Source organism: Oncorhynchus mykiss, chromosome 5, assembly GCF_057628025.1.
Source record: "Oncorhynchus mykiss isolate SJ-2025 chromosome 5, ASM5762802v1, whole genome shotgun sequence".
Taxonomy (NCBI): Eukaryota; Metazoa; Chordata; class Actinopteri; order Salmoniformes; family Salmonidae; genus Oncorhynchus; species Oncorhynchus mykiss.
The window spans coordinates 63338-83764 of record NC_143026.1 but is presented as its reverse complement, the minus strand read 5'-3'; the positions used below and the strand labels follow the sequence as shown (position 1 = coordinate 83764).

Genomic DNA, 20427 nt, shown 5'->3' with positions numbered 1-20427 from the left:
TTTCTTGTGTACCTTTTATTGACGACGTCATTGTCCGGTTGAAATATTATAGATCATTTGGGCTAAAAACAACCTGAGGATTGAATATAAACATCATTTGACATGTTTCTATGAACTTTACGGATACAATTTTGATTTTGTCTGCCTGTTTTGACTGCGTTTGAGCCTGTGGATTACTGAAGAAAATCTGAACAAAAAGAGGTTTTTGGATATAAAGAGACTATCGAACAAAAGGAACATTTGAGTAAATGAATGTCTTCTGAGTGCCACCATATGAAGATCAAAGGTAAGGGATTAATTTTCTCTCCAATTCTGAGTTCTGTAACGCTTCTGCTTGGCTGGTTACTATTTGTAATAATTTTTCAACTAGGCTATGTTCTGGGCTAGGTATGCTTTCGCCGAAAAGCATTTTATAAATCTGACACCGTGGTTGGATTAACAAGAAGTTCATCTTTAAACCTATGTAAAATATGTTTTGTTTTCTGAATTTTTACAACAAGCATTTCTGAGAGGATAAACCTAGAGCGGATAAACCCTACCGGTCAAAAGTGTTAGAACACCTACTCAAGCAAACGGTTCCTTATTTTTCCTATGTTGCAGAATAGCGAAGACAAAACTATGCAACATATGGAATCATGTAGCAACCAAAGTGTTAAAATCTAAATATATATTTCAAATAGCCATCCTTTGCTTTGACAGCTTTGCACACTTGGCATTCGCTCAACCAGCTTCACCTGGAAGGCTTTTCCAAGTCTTGAGTTCCCACATATGGTGAGCACTTGTTGGCTGCTTTCCCTTCACTCTGCGGTCCAACTCATCCCAAACCATCTCAATTTGGTTGAGGATTGTGGAAGCCAGGTCATCTGATGCAGTACTCAATCACTCTCCGTATTGTTAAAATAGCCCTTAAACAGCCTGGAGTTGTGTTGGGTCATTGTCCTGTTAAAACAAAATGACAGTCCCACTAAGCCCAAACCAGATGGTATGGCGTATGGCTGCAGAATGCTGTGACCGTGTCACCAGCAAAGCAGCCCCACACCGTAACACCACCTCCTTCATGCTTTATGGTGGGAAAAAACACATGCGGAGATCCGTTCTCGCAAAGACATAGCGGTTGGAACCAAAAATATCCAATTTGGACTCGGACCAAAAGGACAAATTTCCACCGGTCTAATGTCCATTGCTTGTGTTTCTTGGCTCAAGCAAGTCTTTCTTATTGGTGTCCTTTAGTAGTGGTTTCTTTGCAGCAATTCGATCATGGTGGCTGGATTCGCAGTCTCCTCTGACCAGTTGATGTTGAGATGCGTCTTACTTGAACTATGTGAAGCATTTATTTGGGCTGCAATTTCTGAGGCTGGTAAATCTAATGAACTTATCCTTTGCATCAGGGGTAACTCTGGGTCGTCCATTCCTGTGGCGGTCCTCATTAGAGCCAGTTACATTATGGTGCTTGGTTTTTGCGACTGCACTTGAACTTCATGTCTTAAACGGACAGTCATTTCTCATTGCTATTTGAGCTGTTCTTGACATATGGACTTGGTCAATTACCAAATAGGGCTCTCTTCTGTATACCCTTCCTTACATTGTCACAACGGATTGGCTCAAACACATTTCACAAATACTTTAAGGCGGCACACCTGCTATTTGAAAACGCATTCCAAGTGACTACCTCATGAAGCTGGTTGAGAGAATGCCAAGAGTGTGCAAAGCTGTCAAGGCAAAGGGTGGCTTTTTTGAAGAATTTCAAATGTATAAAATATATTTTGATTTTAACACTTTGGTTACTACATGATTCCATATGTGCTAATTCATAGTTTTGATGTCTTCACAATTATTCTACAATGTAGAAAATGGTAAAAAGAAAAACCCTTGAATGAGGGTTTTTGGTGTGTGTGCAGTTTATAAGGTACTCGTTTAAAAATATATATGATTGTTGCAGATGTACAGTTTGTGTAAATTGTAACATGTACTATTAATAACCTTTTCTGCATATTAGTTAGGATATTTATCTATATGTGTAGTCAACAGGCGGCAGCCATGGCATCATTTTTTACTAACGTTTTAGGAATATAATTTAAACTTTCAACATTCATTTGGAATGGTATTGTACTTAATCAGTAAAAACTGCTGAATGAGTCCAAAAGCGTGCTGTGCCTTAATTATTTTGATAAACCCCCCTGCCTATTCAGTGAGCCATCATTTAAGATTCATACAAAAAACATTACAAGAATATTGTTGTCTTGACTTTGTCTAAGGTAACGGTTAACAAAATTAGGTAAATTGACAACGCACACTTTCTTTAACTGCAATGTTAATATGCATTACATGGCATTGTAGATTTCAGATGTCTTTTGACCTAATGTTACACGCTTTCAGACAATGCGCTTATTCGCGATAAAGAAAATGCGCACTAAAATTTCAAAAAGATGAACTTACGTTAACTGATTAACTCTGACAGCCCTACAAAAACATTAGATAACCTTTGTCACATTGTTGACCGTGTACTGCAAGTGGCAGTTCTGTCCGGTTCCCCATTTTTGGGACGTCATGCCATTTTATAAACACCGTCAGACACTTAGTCGATTTAGAAAACGTCCCGACTGACCAGTCAGAAATCAGACTCACCTCCACAGTCCTGTTCATCTGATCCATCCGTACAGTCCACCTCTCCATCACAAACATGGCTGTGCAGGACACACTCTCTCCCATCCTTGCACAGTCTAGAACCCATACGGCACTTCAGGGGCGCAGTTTGGGATGTTGGAGCAGCGATCGTTGGACAGCCAATCTCATCTGAGCCATCATGGCAATGAGCGCGTCCATCACAAACCAGACTCCTCTCAATACATTTCCTCCTGTCCTTACACCGGAACTCACCTGGGAGACACACATAAGAGGGACCATGAAGAAAGGTTAAGAGGGTTAAAGGGGTTTTCTGGGTGGCAAAGCAGTATCAAATATCAGAACGCATTAATATATCTACCTCGGTTTGGACATTTAGTAATGCAGGACTCCTCATCAAAACCATCAGGGCAGTCTCTCAATGTGTCACACAGCTGAGTTTGGGAGATGCACAAAGTTGAGCCCCGACACCTCACTGATGGACTGGTACAGACTGGCTGAGCAGGAAGAATATCTGGAACGGTTGTAGTTGGAGCCAAATAAGCTGTAGTAAGTGGAACTGGAGATTCTGTAGGGAGAGAGTATTACCAAGATAACAGACAGGCCTTTTACACTCTACCCAGAACAAGTCTAATGAAGCGTTAGTTTCCCCCAAAACAATTCAGCACAAAGGGTTAGACTGTAGGTAACATGTCTCAACTGCTAATATACTAGCTAGTAAACATTTTCAAACTCAAATCAATTTGTATTTGTCAGATGCACATGGTTAGCAGATGTTTTTGCGATTGTAGCGAAATGCTTGTGCTTCTAGTTCCGACCCTGCAGTAATATACAAGTAATCTAACAATTTCACAACAACTACCTTATACACACAAGTGTAAAGGAATGAATAAGAAGGTTGGTTGAACAGGAAGTGGCTCGGGTGGTTGTCCTCCTTGATGATCTTTTTGGCCTTCCTGTGACATCAGGTGGTGTAGTTGTCCATCGGGTGATGCGTTGTGCAGAGCTCACTACCCTCTGGAGAGCCTTACGGTTGTGGGCGGAGCAGTTGCCGTACCAGGCAACAGCCCGACAGGATGTTCTCGCTTGTGCATCTGTAAAAGTTTGTGAGTGTGTTTGGTGACGAGCCAAATTTCTTCAGCCGCCTGAGGTTAGGGCTGCTGCGCCTTCACCATGCTGTCTGTGTGGGTGGACCATTTCAGTTGTCCGTGATGTGTACGCCAAGGAACTTAACTTCCCACCTTCTCCACGACTGTCCCGTCGATGTGGATAGGGGGCTCCTCCGTCTGCTGTTTCCTGAAGTCCACGATCATCTCCTTTGTTTTGTTGACGTCGAGTGTGAGGTTTTTTTCCTGACCACACTCCGAGGGCCTTCGCCTCCTCCCTGTAGGCCGTCTCGTCATTGTTGGCAATCAAGCCTACCACTGTAGTGTCGTCTGCAAACTTGATTGGGTTGGAGGCGGGCATGGCCACGCAGTCATGGGTGAACAGGAGAGGGCTGAGAACGCACCCTTGTGGGGCCCCAGTGTGGAGGATCAGGGGGGTGGAGATGTTACCTACCCTCACCACCTGGGGGCGGCCCGTCAGGAATTCCAGGACCCAGTTTCACAGGGCGGGGTCGAGACCCAGGGTCTAGAGCTTAATGACGAGTTGGGGGTACTATGATGTTAAATGCTGAGCTGTAGTCGATGAACAGCATTCTTACATAGGTATTCCTCTTGTCCAGATGGGTAAGGGCAGTGTGATTGCGTTGTCTGTGGACCTATTGGGGCGGTAAGCAAATTGGAGTAGGTCTAGGGTGTCAGGTAGGGTGGAGGTGATATGGTCCTTGATTAGTCTCTCAAAGCACGGAAGTGAGTTACGAAGCGGATAGTCATTTAGCTCAGTTGCCTTAGCTTTCTTGGGAACAGGAACAATGGTGGCCCTCTTGAAGCATATGGGAACAGCAGACTGGGATAAGGATTGATTGAATATGCCCGTAAACACACCAGCCAGCTGGTCTGCGCATGCTCTGAGGACGCGGCTGGGGATGCAGTCTGGCATTGAATTGCGACTACTTTGTCTCTATACTGGTGCTTAGCTTGTTTGATTGCCTTGGAGGGAATAGCTACACTGTGTATTCGGTCATGTTTCCGGTCACCTTGCCCTGATTAAAAGCAGTGGTTCGTGCTTTCAGTTTTGCAAATGCTGCCATCAATCCACAGTTTCTGGTTGGAAAATGTTTTAGACGCTGTGGGTACAACATCACCGATGCACTTGCTAATAAACTCGCTCACCGAATCAGCATATTCATCCATGTTAATGTCCGACGCTATGCCGAACATATCCCAGTCCAAGTGATCGAAGCAATCTTCAAGCGTGGAATCCGATTGGTCGGACCAGCGTTGAACAGAACTGAGCACAGGCTTCCTGTTTAAGTTTCGGTCTATAGGCTGGGAGCAACAAAATGGAGTCGGTCAGATTTTCCGAAAGGAGGGCAGGGGAGGGCTTTGTATGCGTCGCAGAAGTTAGAATAAAAATTATCCAGGGTTTTGCCAGCCCGCGCAGTCAATATGTCAATGTACACTTAAAAATATAAAACGCAACAAAGATTTTACTGAGCTCCCTCGAACCCCCCCCCCCACAACAACCTCACTGCTCAGCTATGAAGAGCCATTGACATTTACTCCTGAGGAGTACATGTTGCACCCTCTACAACCAATGATTATTGTTTTGACCCTGCTGGTCATTATCAACTTTTGAACAATCTGGCCTTAAATGGCCATATATACCCTCCACACAGCACAGCCAGAATAGGACTGGCCACCCCTCAGTGCCTGGTTCCTATAAGTTTCTTCCTAGGTTCCTGCCATTCTAGGTAGTTCAATGCCACCTTGCTTCTACGTCTGCATTGCTTGCTGTTCGGGTTTTAGGCTCGTTTTCTGTATAGCACTTTATAGCACTCTGCTGGTGTACCGTCTTTATAAATCGATCTGATAAGGAAATCAGTCAATTGAAATACAATCACTAGGCCTTAATCTCTGGATTTCACAACTGGGAATACAGATTTGCATCAGCTGGTCACAGGTACCTTAAAAGGTAGAGGCGTGGATCAGAAAACCAGTCAGTATCTGGTGTGACCGCCATTTGCCATTTTCATGTAGAGTTGATCAGGCTGTTGATGGCAGCCTGTGGAATATTGTCCCACTCCTCTTCAATGGCTGTGAGAAGTTACTAGATATTGGCAGGAACTGGAAAATGCTGTCGTACACAGTCTTCCAAACATGCTCAACGGGTGACATGTCTGGTGAGTATGCAGGCCATACTTCTGCTTCCAGGAATTGTGTACAGATCCTTGAGACATGGCGTCATGCATTATCATGCTGAAACATGAGGTGATGGCGGCAGAGAATGGGCCTCAGGATCTCATGGCATCTCCGTGCATTCAAATTGCCATCGATAAAATGCAATTGTGTTCATAGCTTATGTTTGCCCATACCATAAACCCACCATGGGGCATTCTTCACAACGTTGACATGAAACCTCTCACCCACACGATGCCTTATGCTATCCAACATCTGCTTGGTACAGTTGAAACCAGGATTTAATCCATGAAGCACACTTCGCCAGAGTGCCAGTGGCCATTGAAGGTGAGCATTTGCCCCCTGAAGTCAGTTACGACTACAGTCAGGTCAAGACCATGGTGAGGATGACAAGCACGCAGAAGCGCTTCCCTGAGACAGTTTGAGCAGACTTTCTTCAGTTTTGTAAACCCACAGTTTTATCAGCTGTCTGAAAGGCTGGTCTCAGATGATCCTGCAGGTGAAACTGGATGTTGAGGTCCTGGGCTGGAATGGTTAAATGTGGTCTAGAAATATGTGATTGAAACAAATGTGAGTTTGTATCATTTACTATCATCCCAAATTATAATGATTTATCCATTTCTAAAAAATGTATATTACGCTACTTTCCAATATGTGGATAGTATGTGTTACTACATTACACAAGGCAACATTTTAAACCACATTACACACAAATTACACTTCCGTTTGACCTCAGTTTGGTGATGTTAGTATAAAAGTTTAGTCAACATGACGACAAGACCAATTGCTTAAAACAGCAATATATTTGATTTTGTCATAGGAGTGTGTGGGGGTGGGGAGGAGGTCACAGAACTTAGAATGCAGTTTGAATTTTCCTCAAATGGTGCAGATAATTCTGGGCGGTCTCCAAGTCACTGGCTACACATCAATACAAGGATTTGAAAGTCAAAAATAGCCTCCACTCACGCCGCCAAACTTAGCCTAGTAAAACTGACTGTCCTACCGATCCTCGACTTCGGCGATGTCATCTACAAAATAGCCTCCAATACTCTACTCAGCAAATTGGATGTAGTCTATCACAGAGCCATCCGTTTTGTTACCAAAGCGCGTTATACCACCCACCACTGTGACCTGTATGGCCCCGGTAACATATTAGTCGCCAGACCCACTGGCTCCAGGTCATCTATCACTCTATGCTAGGTAAAGCTCTGCCTTCACAGCTCACGATAACACCCACCCATAGCACGCGTTCCAGCAGATATATCTTACTGGTCATCCTTAAAGCCAACAGCTTCTTTGGCCGCCTTTCCTTCCAGTTCTCTGCTGCCAGTGACTGGAACTAATTGCAAAAATCTCTGAAGCTGAGTCTTACATTTCCCTCACTAACTTTAAACATCAGCTATCTGAGCAGCTAACCGATCGCTGCAGCTGTACATAGTCCATCTGTAAATAGCCCACCCGATCTACCTACCTCATCCCATATTGTTTTTATTTACTTTGCTGCACTTTTGCACACCAGTATCACTACTCTCACACACCATCTGCTCATATATCACTCCAGTGTTAATCTGCTAAATTGTAATAATTTAATTTATTTATCACTCACTGCAGATATTCTATGGCAGGTCGTGATTCATTGACCTTGGTGGTTTATTCCTTTTTCCTTGATGCAGACCACCAAAATCAAAATCTGCCATTCCAAAATATAAATGGAAGCCTTCTATAAATTCTCATCTAACCAACCATGTATAGGTTAATCCAAGTTTCCATGTGGCTTTAAAAAAATCTAAATAAATATTTTTCTAAATTGTTCCTCTTCCTGTTTTTGTGATCCCCTATCAAAACATCACAAAATAGTGGACATTTCCAAAGGTTATCCTCTAATAAGTGACATATATAAATCCTCTCTAGGGTAGGGGGCAGCATTCGGATGAAAAGCATGCCCAAATTAAGAAGCCTGCTACTCGGGCCCAGAAGATATGATATGCATGTAACTGGTAGATTTGGATAGAAAACTCTAGTTTCCAAAACTGTTAAAATATTGTCTCAGAGTATAACAGAACTGATTTGGCAGGCGAAAACCTGAGAAAAATCCATTCAGGAAGTATTGTGTGTTTTGGTTTTGTAGTTTTCTATTCAATGCCATTACTGTATCCATCGACTTAGGACGCAATTTGCAGTTCCTATGCCTTCCACTAGATGTCAACAGTGTTTAGAAATTGTTTCAGGCTTGTATTCTTATAAATGAGGGAGTAAGACCAGTCTGAATGAGTGGAACCTTACGTGTCAGAGCTTTTTCATGCGCAATCCCGAGAGAGTGCATTTCTTGTGTACCTTTTATTGACGACGTCATTGTCCGGTTGAAATATTATAGATCATTTGGGCTAAAAACAACCTGAGGATTGAATATAAACATCATTTGACATGTTTCTATGAACTTTACGGATACAATTTTGATTTTGTCTGCCTGTTTTGACTGCGTTTGAGCCTGTGGATTACTGAAGAAAATCTGAACAAAAAGAGGTTTTTGGATATAAAGAGACTATCGAACAAAAGGAACATTTGAGTAAATGAATGTCTTCTGAGTGCCACCATATGAAGATCAAAGGTAAGGGATTAATTTTCTCTCCAATTCTGAGTTCTGTAACGCTTCTGCTTGGCTGGTTACTATTTGTAATAATTTTTCAACTAGGCTATGTTCTGGGCTAGGTATGCTTTCGCCGAAAAGCATTTTATAAATCTGACACCGTGGTTGGATTAACAAGAAGTTCATCTTTAAACCTATGTAAAATATGTTTTGTTTTCTGAATTTTTACAACAAGCATTTCTGAGAGGATAAACCTAGAGCGGATAAACCCTACCGGTCAAAAGTGTTAGAACACCTACTCAAGCAAACGGTTCCTTATTTTTCCTATGTTGCAGAATAGCGAAGACAAAACTATGCAACATATGGAATCATGTAGCAACCAAAGTGTTAAAATCTAAATATATATTTCAAATAGCCATCCTTTGCTTTGACAGCTTTGCACACTTGGCATTCGCTCAACCAGCTTCACCTGGAAGGCTTTTCCAAGTCTTGAGTTCCCACATATGGTGAGCACTTGTTGGCTGCTTTCCCTTCACTCTGCGGTCCAACTCATCCCAAACCATCTCAATTTGGTTGAGGATTGTGGAAGCCAGGTCATCTGATGCAGTACTCAATCACTCTCCGTATTGTTAAAATAGCCCTTAAACAGCCTGGAGTTGTGTTGGGTCATTGTCCTGTTAAAACAAAATGACAGTCCCACTAAGCCCAAACCAGATGGTATGGCGTATGGCTGCAGAATGCTGTGACCGTGTCACCAGCAAAGCAGCCCCACACCGTAACACCACCTCCTTCATGCTTTATGGTGGGAAAAAACACATGCGGAGATCCGTTCTCGCAAAGACATAGCGGTTGGAACCAAAAATATCCAATTTGGACTCGGACCAAAAGGACAAATTTCCACCGGTCTAATGTCCATTGCTTGTGTTTCTTGGCTCAAGCAAGTCTTTCTTATTGGTGTCCTTTAGTAGTGGTTTCTTTGCAGCAATTCGATCATGGTGGCTGGATTCGCAGTCTCCTCTGACCAGTTGATGTTGAGATGCGTCTTACTTGAACTATGTGAAGCATTTATTTGGGCTGCAATTTCTGAGGCTGGTAAATCTAATGAACTTATCCTTTGCATCAGGGGTAACTCTGGGTCGTCCATTCCTGTGGCGGTCCTCATTAGAGCCAGTTACATTATGGTGCTTGGTTTTTGCGACTGCACTTGAACTTCATGTCTTAAACGGACAGTCATTTCTCATTGCTATTTGAGCTGTTCTTGACATATGGACTTGGTCAATTACCAAATAGGGCTCTCTTCTGTATACCCTTCCTTACATTGTCACAACGGATTGGCTCAAACACATTTCACAAATACTTTAAGGCGGCACACCTGCTATTTGAAAACGCATTCCAAGTGACTACCTCATGAAGCTGGTTGAGAGAATGCCAAGAGTGTGCAAAGCTGTCAAGGCAAAGGGTGGCTTTTTTGAAGAATTTCAAATGTATAAAATATATTTTGATTTTAACACTGGTTACTACATGATTCCATATGTGCTAATTCATAGTTTTGATGTCTTCACAATTATTCTACAATGTAGAAAATGGTAAAAAGAAAAACCCTTGAATGAGGGTTTTTGGTGTGTGTGCAGTTTATAAGGTACTCGTTTAAAAATATATATGATTGTTGCAGATGTACAGTTTGTGTAAATTGTAACATGTACTATTAATAACCTTTTCTGCATATTAGTTAGGATATTTATCTATATGTGTAGTCAACAGGCGGCAGCCATGGCATCATTTTTTACTAACGTTTTAGGAATATAATTTAAACTTTCAACATTCATTTGGAATGGTATTGTACTTAATCAGTAAAAACTGCTGAATGAGTCCAAAAGCGTGCTGTGCCTTAATTATTTTGATAAACCCCCCTGCCTATTCAGTGAGCCATCATTTAAGATTCATACAAAAAACATTACAAGAATATTGTTGTCTTGACTTTGTCTAAGGTAACGGTTAACAAAATTAGGTAAATTGACAACGCACACTTTCTTTAACTGCAATGTTAATATGCATTACATGGCATTGTAGATTTGAGATGTCTTTTGACCTAATGTTACACGCTTTCAGACAATGCGCTTATTCGCGATAAAGAAAATGCGCACTAAAATTTCAAAAAGATGAACTTACGTTAACTGATTAACTCTGACAGCCCTACAAAAACATTAGATAACCTTTGTCACATTGTTGACCGTGTACTGCAAGTGGCAGTTCTGTCCGGTTCCCCATTTTTGGGACGTCATGCCATTTTATAAACACCGTCAGACACTTAGTCGATTTAGAAAACGTCCCGACTGACCAGTCAGAAATCAGACTCACCTCCACAGTCCTGTTCATCTGATCCATCCGTACAGTCCACCTCTCCATCACAAACATGGCTGTGCAGGACACACTCTCTCCCATCCTTGCACAGTCTAGAACCCATACGGCACTTCAGGGGCGCAGTTTGGGATGTTGGAGCAGCGATCGTTGGACAGCCAATCTCATCTGAGCCATCATGGCAATGAGCGCGTCCATCACAAACCAGACTCCTCTCAATACATTTCCTCCTGTCCTTACACCGGAACTCACCTGGGAGACACACATAAGAGGGACCATGAAGAAAGGTTAAGAGGGTTAAAGGGGTTTTCTGGGTGGCAAAGCAGTATCAAATATCAGAACGCATTAATATATCTACCTCGGTTTGGACATTTAGTAATGCAGGACTCCTCATCAAAACCATCAGGGCAGTCTCTCAATGTGTCACACAGCTGAGTTTGGGAGATGCACAAAGTTGAGCCCCGACACCTCACTGATGGACTGGTACAGACTGGCTGAGCAGGAAGAATATCTGGAACGGTTGTAGTTGGAGCCAAATAAGCTGTAGTAAGTGGAACTGGAGATTCTGTAGGGAGAGAGTATTACCAAGATAACAGACAGGCCTTTTACACTCTACCCAGAACAAGTCTAATGAAGCGTTAGTTTCCCCCAAAACAATTCAGCACAAAGGGTTAGACTGTAGGTAACATGTCTCAACTGCTAATATACTAGCTAGTAAACATTTTCAAACTCAAATCAATTTGTATTTGTCAGATGCACATGGTTAGCAGATGTTTTTGCGATTGTAGCGAAATGCTTGTGCTTCTAGTTCCGACCCTGCAGTAATATACAAGTAATCTAACAATTTCACAACAACTACCTTATACACACAAGTGTAAAGGAATGAATAAGAAGGTTGGTTGAACAGGAAGTGGCTCGGGTGGTTGTCCTCCTTGATGATCTTTTTGGCCTTCCTGTGACATCAGGTGGTGTAGTTGTCCATCGGGTGATGCGTTGTGCAGAGCTCACTACCCTCTGGAGAGCCTTACGGTTGTGGGCGGAGCAGTTGCCGTACCAGGCAACAGCCCGACAGGATGTTCTCGCTTGTGCATCTGTAAAAGTTTGTGAGTGTGTTTGGTGACGAGCCAAATTTCTTCAGCCGCCTGAGGTTAGGGCTGCTGCGCCTTCACCATGCTGTCTGTGTGGGTGGACCATTTCAGTTGTCCGTGATGTGTACGCCAAGGAACTTAACTTCCCACCTTCTCCACGACTGTCCCGTCGATGTGGATAGGGGGCTCCTCCGTCTGCTGTTTCCTGAAGTCCACGATCATCTCCTTTGTTTTGTTGACGTCGAGTGTGAGGTTTTTTTCCTGACCACACTCCGAGGGCCTTCGCCTCCTCCCTGTAGGCCGTCTCGTCATTGTTGGCAATCAAGCCTACCACTGTAGTGTCGTCTGCAAACTTGATGATTGGGTTGGAGGCGGGCATGGCCACGCAGTCATGGGTGAACAGGAGAGGGCTGAGAACGCACCCTTGTGGGGCCCCAGTGTGGAGGATCAGGGGGGTGGAGATGTTACCTACCCTCACCACCTGGGGGCGGCCCGTCAGGAATTCCAGGACCCAGTTTCACAGGGCGGGGTCGAGACCCAGGGTCTAGAGCTTAATGACGAGTTGGGGGTACTATGATGTTAAATGCTGAGCTGTAGTCGATGAACAGCATTCTTACATAGGTATTCCTCTTGTCCAGATGGGTAAGGGCAGTGTGATTGCGTTGTCTGTGGACCTATTGGGGCGGTAAGCAAATTGGAGTAGGTCTAGGGTGTCAGGTAGGGTGGAGGTGATATGGTCCTTGATTAGTCTCTCAAAGCACGGAAGTGAGTTACGAAGCGGATAGTCATTTAGCTCAGTTGCCTTAGCTTTCTTGGGAACAGGAACAATGGTGGCCCTCTTGAAGCATATGGGAACAGCAGACTGGGATAAGGATTGATTGAATATGCCCGTAAACACACCAGCCAGCTGGTCTGCGCATGCTCTGAGGACGCGGCTGGGGATGCAGTCTGGCATTGAATTGCGACTACTTTGTCTCTATACTGGTGCTTAGCTTGTTTGATTGCCTTGGAGGGAATAGCTACACTGTGTATTCGGTCATGTTTCCGGTCACCTTGCCCTGATTAAAAGCAGTGGTTCGTGCTTTCAGTTTTGCAAATGCTGCCATCAATCCACAGTTTCTGGTTGGAAAATGTTTTAGACGCTGTGGGTACAACATCACCGATGCACTTGCTAATAAACTCGCTCACCGAATCAGCATATTCATCCATGTTAATGTCCGACGCTATGCCGAACATATCCCAGTCCAAGTGATCGAAGCAATCTTCAAGCGTGGAATCCGATTGGTCGGACCAGCGTTGAACAGAACTGAGCACAGGCTTCCTGTTTAAGTTTCGGTCTATAGGCTGGGAGCAACAAAATGGAGTCGGTCAGATTTTCCGAAAGGAGGGCAGGGGAGGGCTTTGTATGCGTCGCAGAAGTTAGAATAAAAATTATCCAGGGTTTTGCCAGCCCGCGCAGTCAATATGTCAATGTACACTTAAAAATATAAAACGCAACAAAGATTTTACTGAGCTCCCTCGAACCCCCCCCCCCACAACAACCTCACTGCTCAGCTATGAAGAGCCATTGACATTTACTCCTGAGGAGTACATGTTGCACCCTCTACAACCAATGATTATTGTTTTGACCCTGCTGGTCATTATCAACTTTTGAACAATCTGGCCTTAAATGGCCATATATACCCTCCACACAGCACAGCCAGAATAGGACTGGCCACCCCTCAGTGCCTGGTTCCTATAAGTTTCTTCCTAGGTTCCTGCCATTCTAGGTAGTTCAATGCCACCTTGCTTCTACGTCTGCATTGCTTGCTGTTCGGGTTTTAGGCTCGTTTTCTGTATAGCACTTTATAGCACTCTGCTGGTGTACCGTCTTTATAAATCGATCTGATAAGGAAATCAGTCAATTGAAATACAATCACTAGGCCTTAATCTCTGGATTTCACAACTGGGAATACAGATTTGCATCAGCTGGTCACAGGTACCTTAAAAGGTAGAGGCGTGGATCAGAAAACCAGTCAGTATCTGGTGTGACCGCCATTTGCCATTTTCATGTAGAGTTGATCAGGCTGTTGATGGCAGCCTGTGGAATATTGTCCCACTCCTCTTCAATGGCTGTGAGAAGTTACTAGATATTGGCAGGAACTGGAAAATGCTGTCGTACACAGTCTTCCAAACATGCTCAACGGGTGACATGTCTGGTGAGTATGCAGGCCATACTTCTGCTTCCAGGAATTGTGTACAGATCCTTGAGACATGGCGTCATGCATTATCATGCTGAAACATGAGGTGATGGCGGCAGAGAATGGGCCTCAGGATCTCATGGCATCTCCGTGCATTCAAATTGCCATCGATAAAATGCAATTGTGTTCATAGCTTATGTTTGCCCATACCATAAACCCACCATGGGGCATTCTTCACAACGTTGACATGAAACCTCTCACCCACACGATGCCTTATGCTATCCAACATCTGCTTGGTACAGTTGAAACCAGGATTTAATCCATGAAGCACACTTCGCCAGAGTGCCAGTGGCCATTGAAGGTGAGCATTTGCCCCCTGAAGTCAGTTACGACTACAGTCAGGTCAAGACCATGGTGAGGATGACAAGCACGCAGAAGCGCTTCCCTGAGACAGTTTGAGCAGACTTTCTTCAGTTTTGTAAACCCACAGTTTTATCAGCTGTCTGAAAGGCTGGTCTCAGATGATCCTGCAGGTGAAACTGGATGTTGAGGTCCTGGGCTGGAATGGTTAAATGTGGTCTAGAAATATGTGATTGAAACAAATGTGAGTTTGTATCATTTACTATCATCCCAAATTATAATGATTTATCCATTTCTAAAAAATGTATATTACGCTACTTTCCAATATGTGGATAGTATGTGTTACTACATTACACAAGGCAACATTTTAAACCACATTACACACAAATTACACTTCCGTTTGACCTCAGTTTGGTGATGTTAGTATAAAAGTTTAGTCAACATGACGACAAGACCAATTGCTTAAAACAGCAATATATTTGATTTTGTCATAGGAGTGTGTGGGGGTGGGGAGGAGGTCACAGAACTTAGAATGCAGTTTGAATTTTCCTCAAATGGTGCAGATAATTCTGGGCGGTCTCCAAGTCACTGGCTACACATCAATACAAGGATTTGAAAGTCAAAAATAGCCTCCACTCACGCCGCCAAACTTAGCCTAGTAAAACTGACTGTCCTACCGATCCTCGACTTCGGCGATGTCATCTACAAAATAGCCTCCAATACTCTACTCAGCAAATTGGATGTAGTCTATCACAGAGCCATCCGTTTTGTTACCAAAGCGCGTTATACCACCCACCACTGTGACCTGTATGGCCCCGGTAACATATTAGTCGCCAGACCCACTGGCTCCAGGTCATCTATCACTCTATGCTAGGTAAAGCTCTGCCTTCACAGCTCACGATAACACCCACCCATAGCACGCGTTCCAGCAGATATATCTTACTGGTCATCCTTAAAGCCAACAGCTTCTTTGGCCGCCTTTCCTTCCAGTTCTCTGCTGCCAGTGACTGGAACTAATTGCAAAAATCTCTGAAGCTGAGTCTTACATTTCCCTCACTAACTTTAAACATCAGCTATCTGAGCAGCTAACCGATCGCTGCAGCTGTACATAGTCCATCTGTAAATAGCCCACCCGATCTACCTACCTCATCCCATATTGTTTTTATTTACTTTGCTGCACTTTTGCACACCAGTATCACTACTCTCACACACCATCTGCTCATATATCACTCCAGTGTTAATCTGCTAAATTGTAATAATTTAATTTATTTATCACTCACTGCAGATATTCTATGGCAGGTCGTGATTCATTGACCTTGGTGGTTTATTCCTTTTTCCTTGATGCAGACCACCAAAATCAAAATCTGCCATTCCAAAATATAAATGGAAGCCTTCTATAAATTCTCATCTAACCAACCATGTATAGGTTAATCCAAGTTTCCATGTGGCTTTAAAAAAATCTAAATAAATATTTTTCTAAATTGTTCCTCTTCCTGTTTTTGTGATCCCCTATCAAAACATCACAAAATAGTGGACATTTCCAAAGGTTATCCTCTAATAAGTGACATATATAAATCCTCTCTAGGGTAGGGGGCAGCATTCGGATGAAAAGCATGCCCAAATTAAGAAGCCTGCTACTCGGGCCCAGAAGATATGATATGCATGTAACTGGTAGATTTGGATAGAAAACTCTAGTTTCCAAAACTGTTAAAATATTGTCTCAGAGTATAACAGAACTGATTTGGCAGGCGAAAACCTGAGAAAAATCCATTCAGGAAGTATTGTGTGTTTTGGTTTTGTAGTTTTCTATTCAATGCCATTACTGTATCCATCGACTTAGGACGCAATTTGCAGTTCCTATGCCTTCCACTAGATGTCAACAGTGTTTAGAAATTGTTTCAGGCTTGTATTCTTATAAATGAGGGAGTAAGACCAGTCTGAATGAGTGGAACCTTACGTGTCAGAGCTTTTTCATGCGCAATCCCGAGAGAGTGCATTTCTTGTGTACCTTTTGACGACGTCATTGTCCGGTTGAAATATTATAGATCATTTGGGCTAAAAACAACCTGAGGATTGAATATAAACATCATTTGACATGTTTCTATGAACTTTACGGATACAATTTTGATTGTCTGCCTGTTTTGACTGCGTTTGAGCCTGTGGATTACTGAAGAAAATCTGAACAAAAAGAGGTTTTTGGATATAAAGAGACTATCGAACAAAAGGAACATTTGAGTAAATGAATGTCTTCTGAGTGCCACCATATGAAGATCAAAGGTAAGGGATTCATTTTCTCTCCAATTCTGAGTTCTGTAACGCTTCTGCTTGGCTGGTTACTATTTGTAATAATTTTTCAACTAGGCTATGTTCTGGGCTAGGTATGCTTTCGCCGAAAAGCATTTTATAAATCTGACACCGTGGTTGGATTAACAAGAAGTTCATCTTTAAACCTATGTAAAATATGTTTTGTTTTCTGAATTTTTACAAGCATTTCTGAGAGGATAAACCTAGAGCGGATAAACCCTACCGGTCAAAAGTGTTAGAACACCTACTCAAGCAAACGGTTCCTTATTTTTCCTATGTTGCAGAATAGCGAAGACAAAACTATGCAACATATGGAATCATGTAGCAACCAAAGTGTTAAAATCTAAATATATATTTCAAATAGCCATCCTTTGCTTTGACAGCTTTGCACACTTGGCATTCGCTCAACCAGCTTCACCTGGAAGGCTTTTCCAAGTCTTGAGTTCCCACATATGGTGAGCACTTGTTGGCTGCTTTCCCTTCACTCTGCGGTCCAACTCATCCCAAACCATCTCAATTTGGTTGAGGATTGTGGAAGCCAGGTCATCTGATGCAGTACTCAATCACTCTCCGTATTGTTAAAATAGCCCTTAAACAGCCTGGAGTTGTGTTGGGTCATTGTCCTGTTAAAACAAAATGACAGTCCCACTAAGCCCAAACCAGATGGTATGGCGTATGGCTGCAGAATGCTGTGACCGTGTCACCAGCAAAGCAGCCCCACACCGTAACACCACCTCCTTCATGCTTTATGGTGGGAAAAAACACATGCGGAGATCCGTTCTCGCAAAGACATAGCGGTTGGAACCAAAAATATCCAATTTGGACTCGGACCAAAAGGACAAATTTCCACCGGTCTAATGTCCATTGCTTGTGTTTCTTGGCTCAAGCAAGTCTTTCTTATTGGTGTCCTTTAGTAGTGGTTTCTTTGCAGCAATTCGATCATGGTGGCTGGATTCGCAGTCTCCTCTGACCAGTTGATGTTGAGATGCGTCTTACTTGAACTATGTGAAGCATTTATTTGGGCTGCAATTTCTGAGGCTGGTAAATCTAATGAACTTATCCTTTGCATCAGGGGTAACTCTGGGTCGTCCATTCCTGTGGCGGTCCTCATTAGAGCCAGTTACATTATGGTGCTTGGTTTTTGCGACTGCACTTGAACTTCATGTCTTAAACGGACAGTCATTTCTCATTGCTATTTGAGCTGTTCTTGACATATGGACTTGGTCAATTACCAAATAGGGCTCTCTTCTGTATACCCTTCCTTACATTGTCACAACGGATTGGCTCAAACACATTTCACAAATACTTTAAGGCGGCACACCTGCTATTTGAAAACGCATTCCAAGTGACTACCTCATGAAGCTGGTTGAGAGAATGCCAAGAGTGTGCAAAGCTGTCAAGGCAAAGGGTGGCTTTTTTGAAGAATTTCAAATGTATAAAATATATTTTGATTTTAACACTTTGGTTACTACATGATTCCATATGTGCTAATTCATAGTTTTGATGTCTTCACAATTATTCTACAATGTAGAAAATGGTAAAAAGAAAAACCCTTGAATGAGGGTTTTTGGTGTGTGTGCAGTTTATAAGGTACTCGTTTAAAAATATATATGATTGTTGCAGATGTACAGTTTAATGTACTATTAATAACCTTTTCTGCATATTAGTTAGGATATTTATCTATATGTGTAGTCAACAGGCGGCAGCCATGGCATCATTTTTTACTAACGTTTTAGGAATATAATTTAAACTTTCAACATTCATTTGGAATGGTATTGTACTTAATCAGTAAAAACTGCTGAATGAGTCCAAAAGCGTGCCGTGCCTTAATTATTTTGATAAACCCCCCTGCCTATTCAGTGAGCCATCATTTAAGATTCATACAAAAAACATTACAAGAATATTGATGTCTTGACTTTGTCTAAGGTAACGGTTAACAAAATTAGGTAAATTGACAACGCACACTTTCTTTAACTGCAATGTTAATATGCATTACATGGCATTGTAGATTTGAGATGTCTTTTGACCTAATGTTACACGCTTTCAGACAATGCGCTTATTCGCGATAAAGAAAATGCGCACTAAAATTTCAAAAAGATGAACTTACGTTAACTGATTAACTCTGACAGCCCTACAAAAACATTAGATAACCTTTGTCACATTGTTGACCGTGTACTGCAAGTGGCAGTTCTGTCCGGTTCCCCATTTTTGGGACGTCATGCCATTTTATAAACACCGTCAGACACTTAGTCGATTTAGAAAACGTCCCGACTGACCAGTCAGAAATCAGACTCACCTCCACAGTCCTGTTCATCTGATCCATCCGTACAGTCCACCTCTCCATCACAAACATGGCTGTGCAGGACACACTCTCTCCCATCCTTGCACAGTCTAGAACCCATACGGCACTTCAGGGGCGCAGTTTGGGATGTTGGAGCAGCGATCGTTGGACAGCCAATCTCATCTGAGCCATCATGGCAATGAGCGCGTCCATCACAAACCAGACTCCTCTCAATACATTTCCTCCTGTCCTTACACCGGAACTCACCTGGGAGACACACATAAGAGGGACCATGAAGAAAGGTTAAGAGGGTTAAAGGGGTTTTCTGGGTGGCAAAGCAGTATCAAATATCAGAACGCATTAATATATCTACCTCGGTTTGGACATTTAGTAATGCAGGACTCCTCATCAAAACCATCAGGGCAGTCTCTCAATGTGTCACACAGCTGAGTTTGGGAGATGCACAAAGTTGAGCCCCGACACCTCACTGATGGACTGATACAGACTGGCTGAGCAGGAGGCACTGAGTTGGAAACATGTGCATCCATTTAAATTCATTTTCAGATGAATTGCTTTTTCATATGTTATTAAAAACAGTTTGAATTCTTACATGTAAAAAGTAGCCCATTTCACTGTTGGAGTGTATGTTTGAGGCATCACTGAGCCAGTCAAACTTTTCTTTGACAAGAGCCCAAGCACTTCTCCAGTGTCTCCACAGATCAGACATTTGCTCATTACAAAAGGAGGTATATAGACTTAAATTAACTTTATCGAACAAATCGAACATTTATTGTGGAACTGGGATTCCTGGGAGTACATTCTGATGAAGATCAAAGGTAAGTGAATATGTATAATGCTATTTCTGACTAATGTTGACTGCGCAACATGGCAGAATTTTTTGGGGGCTGGTTTGGGCTCTGAACTCCGTACTCAGATTTTTGCATGGTATGCTTTCTTCTTAACGTTTAAAAAAAATCTGACACAGCAGTTGCATTAAGGAGAAGTGTATCTAAAGTTCCATGCATAACACTTGTATTTTCATCAGCAATTATAATGATTTTTTCTGTAAATCGGTGTGCCTCTGCAAAATCACTGCATGTTTCACGCCAATGTAAAATTACATTTTTGGATATAAATATGCACTTTATCGAACAAAACATACATGTATTGTATAACATGAAGTCCTATGAGTGTCATCTGATGAAGATCAAAGGTTAGTGATACATTTTATCTCCATTTGTGATTTGTGACTCTTTGGCTGGAAAAATGGCTGGGTTTTTCTGTGACTTGGTGATGACCTAAATCGTTTGTGGAGCGTTCGCTGTAAAGCATCTTTGCAATCACT

At 42.5% G+C, this 20427-nt stretch overlaps 1 protein-coding gene across 1 annotated transcript in view; it reads right to left on the bottom strand.

Annotated features, from left to right (window-relative positions):
* Positions 1-20427, bottom strand: part of LOC110523072 (uncharacterized) — a 127876-nt gene that overhangs the window by 83877 nt on the left and 23572 nt on the right. Inside the window, exons 15-20 of the mRNA XM_036976594.2 lie at positions 19456-19605; positions 19098-19349; positions 11228-11434; positions 10870-11121; positions 2984-3190; positions 2626-2877 (exon numbers count right to left, since the gene is read on the bottom strand). Coding sequence (XP_036832489.2) covers positions 2626-2877; positions 2984-3190; positions 10870-11121; positions 11228-11434; positions 19098-19349; positions 19456-19605 — 1320 coding nt within the window. The remainder of the gene's footprint in view (positions 1-2625; positions 2878-2983; positions 3191-10869; positions 11122-11227; positions 11435-19097; positions 19350-19455; positions 19606-20427) is intronic.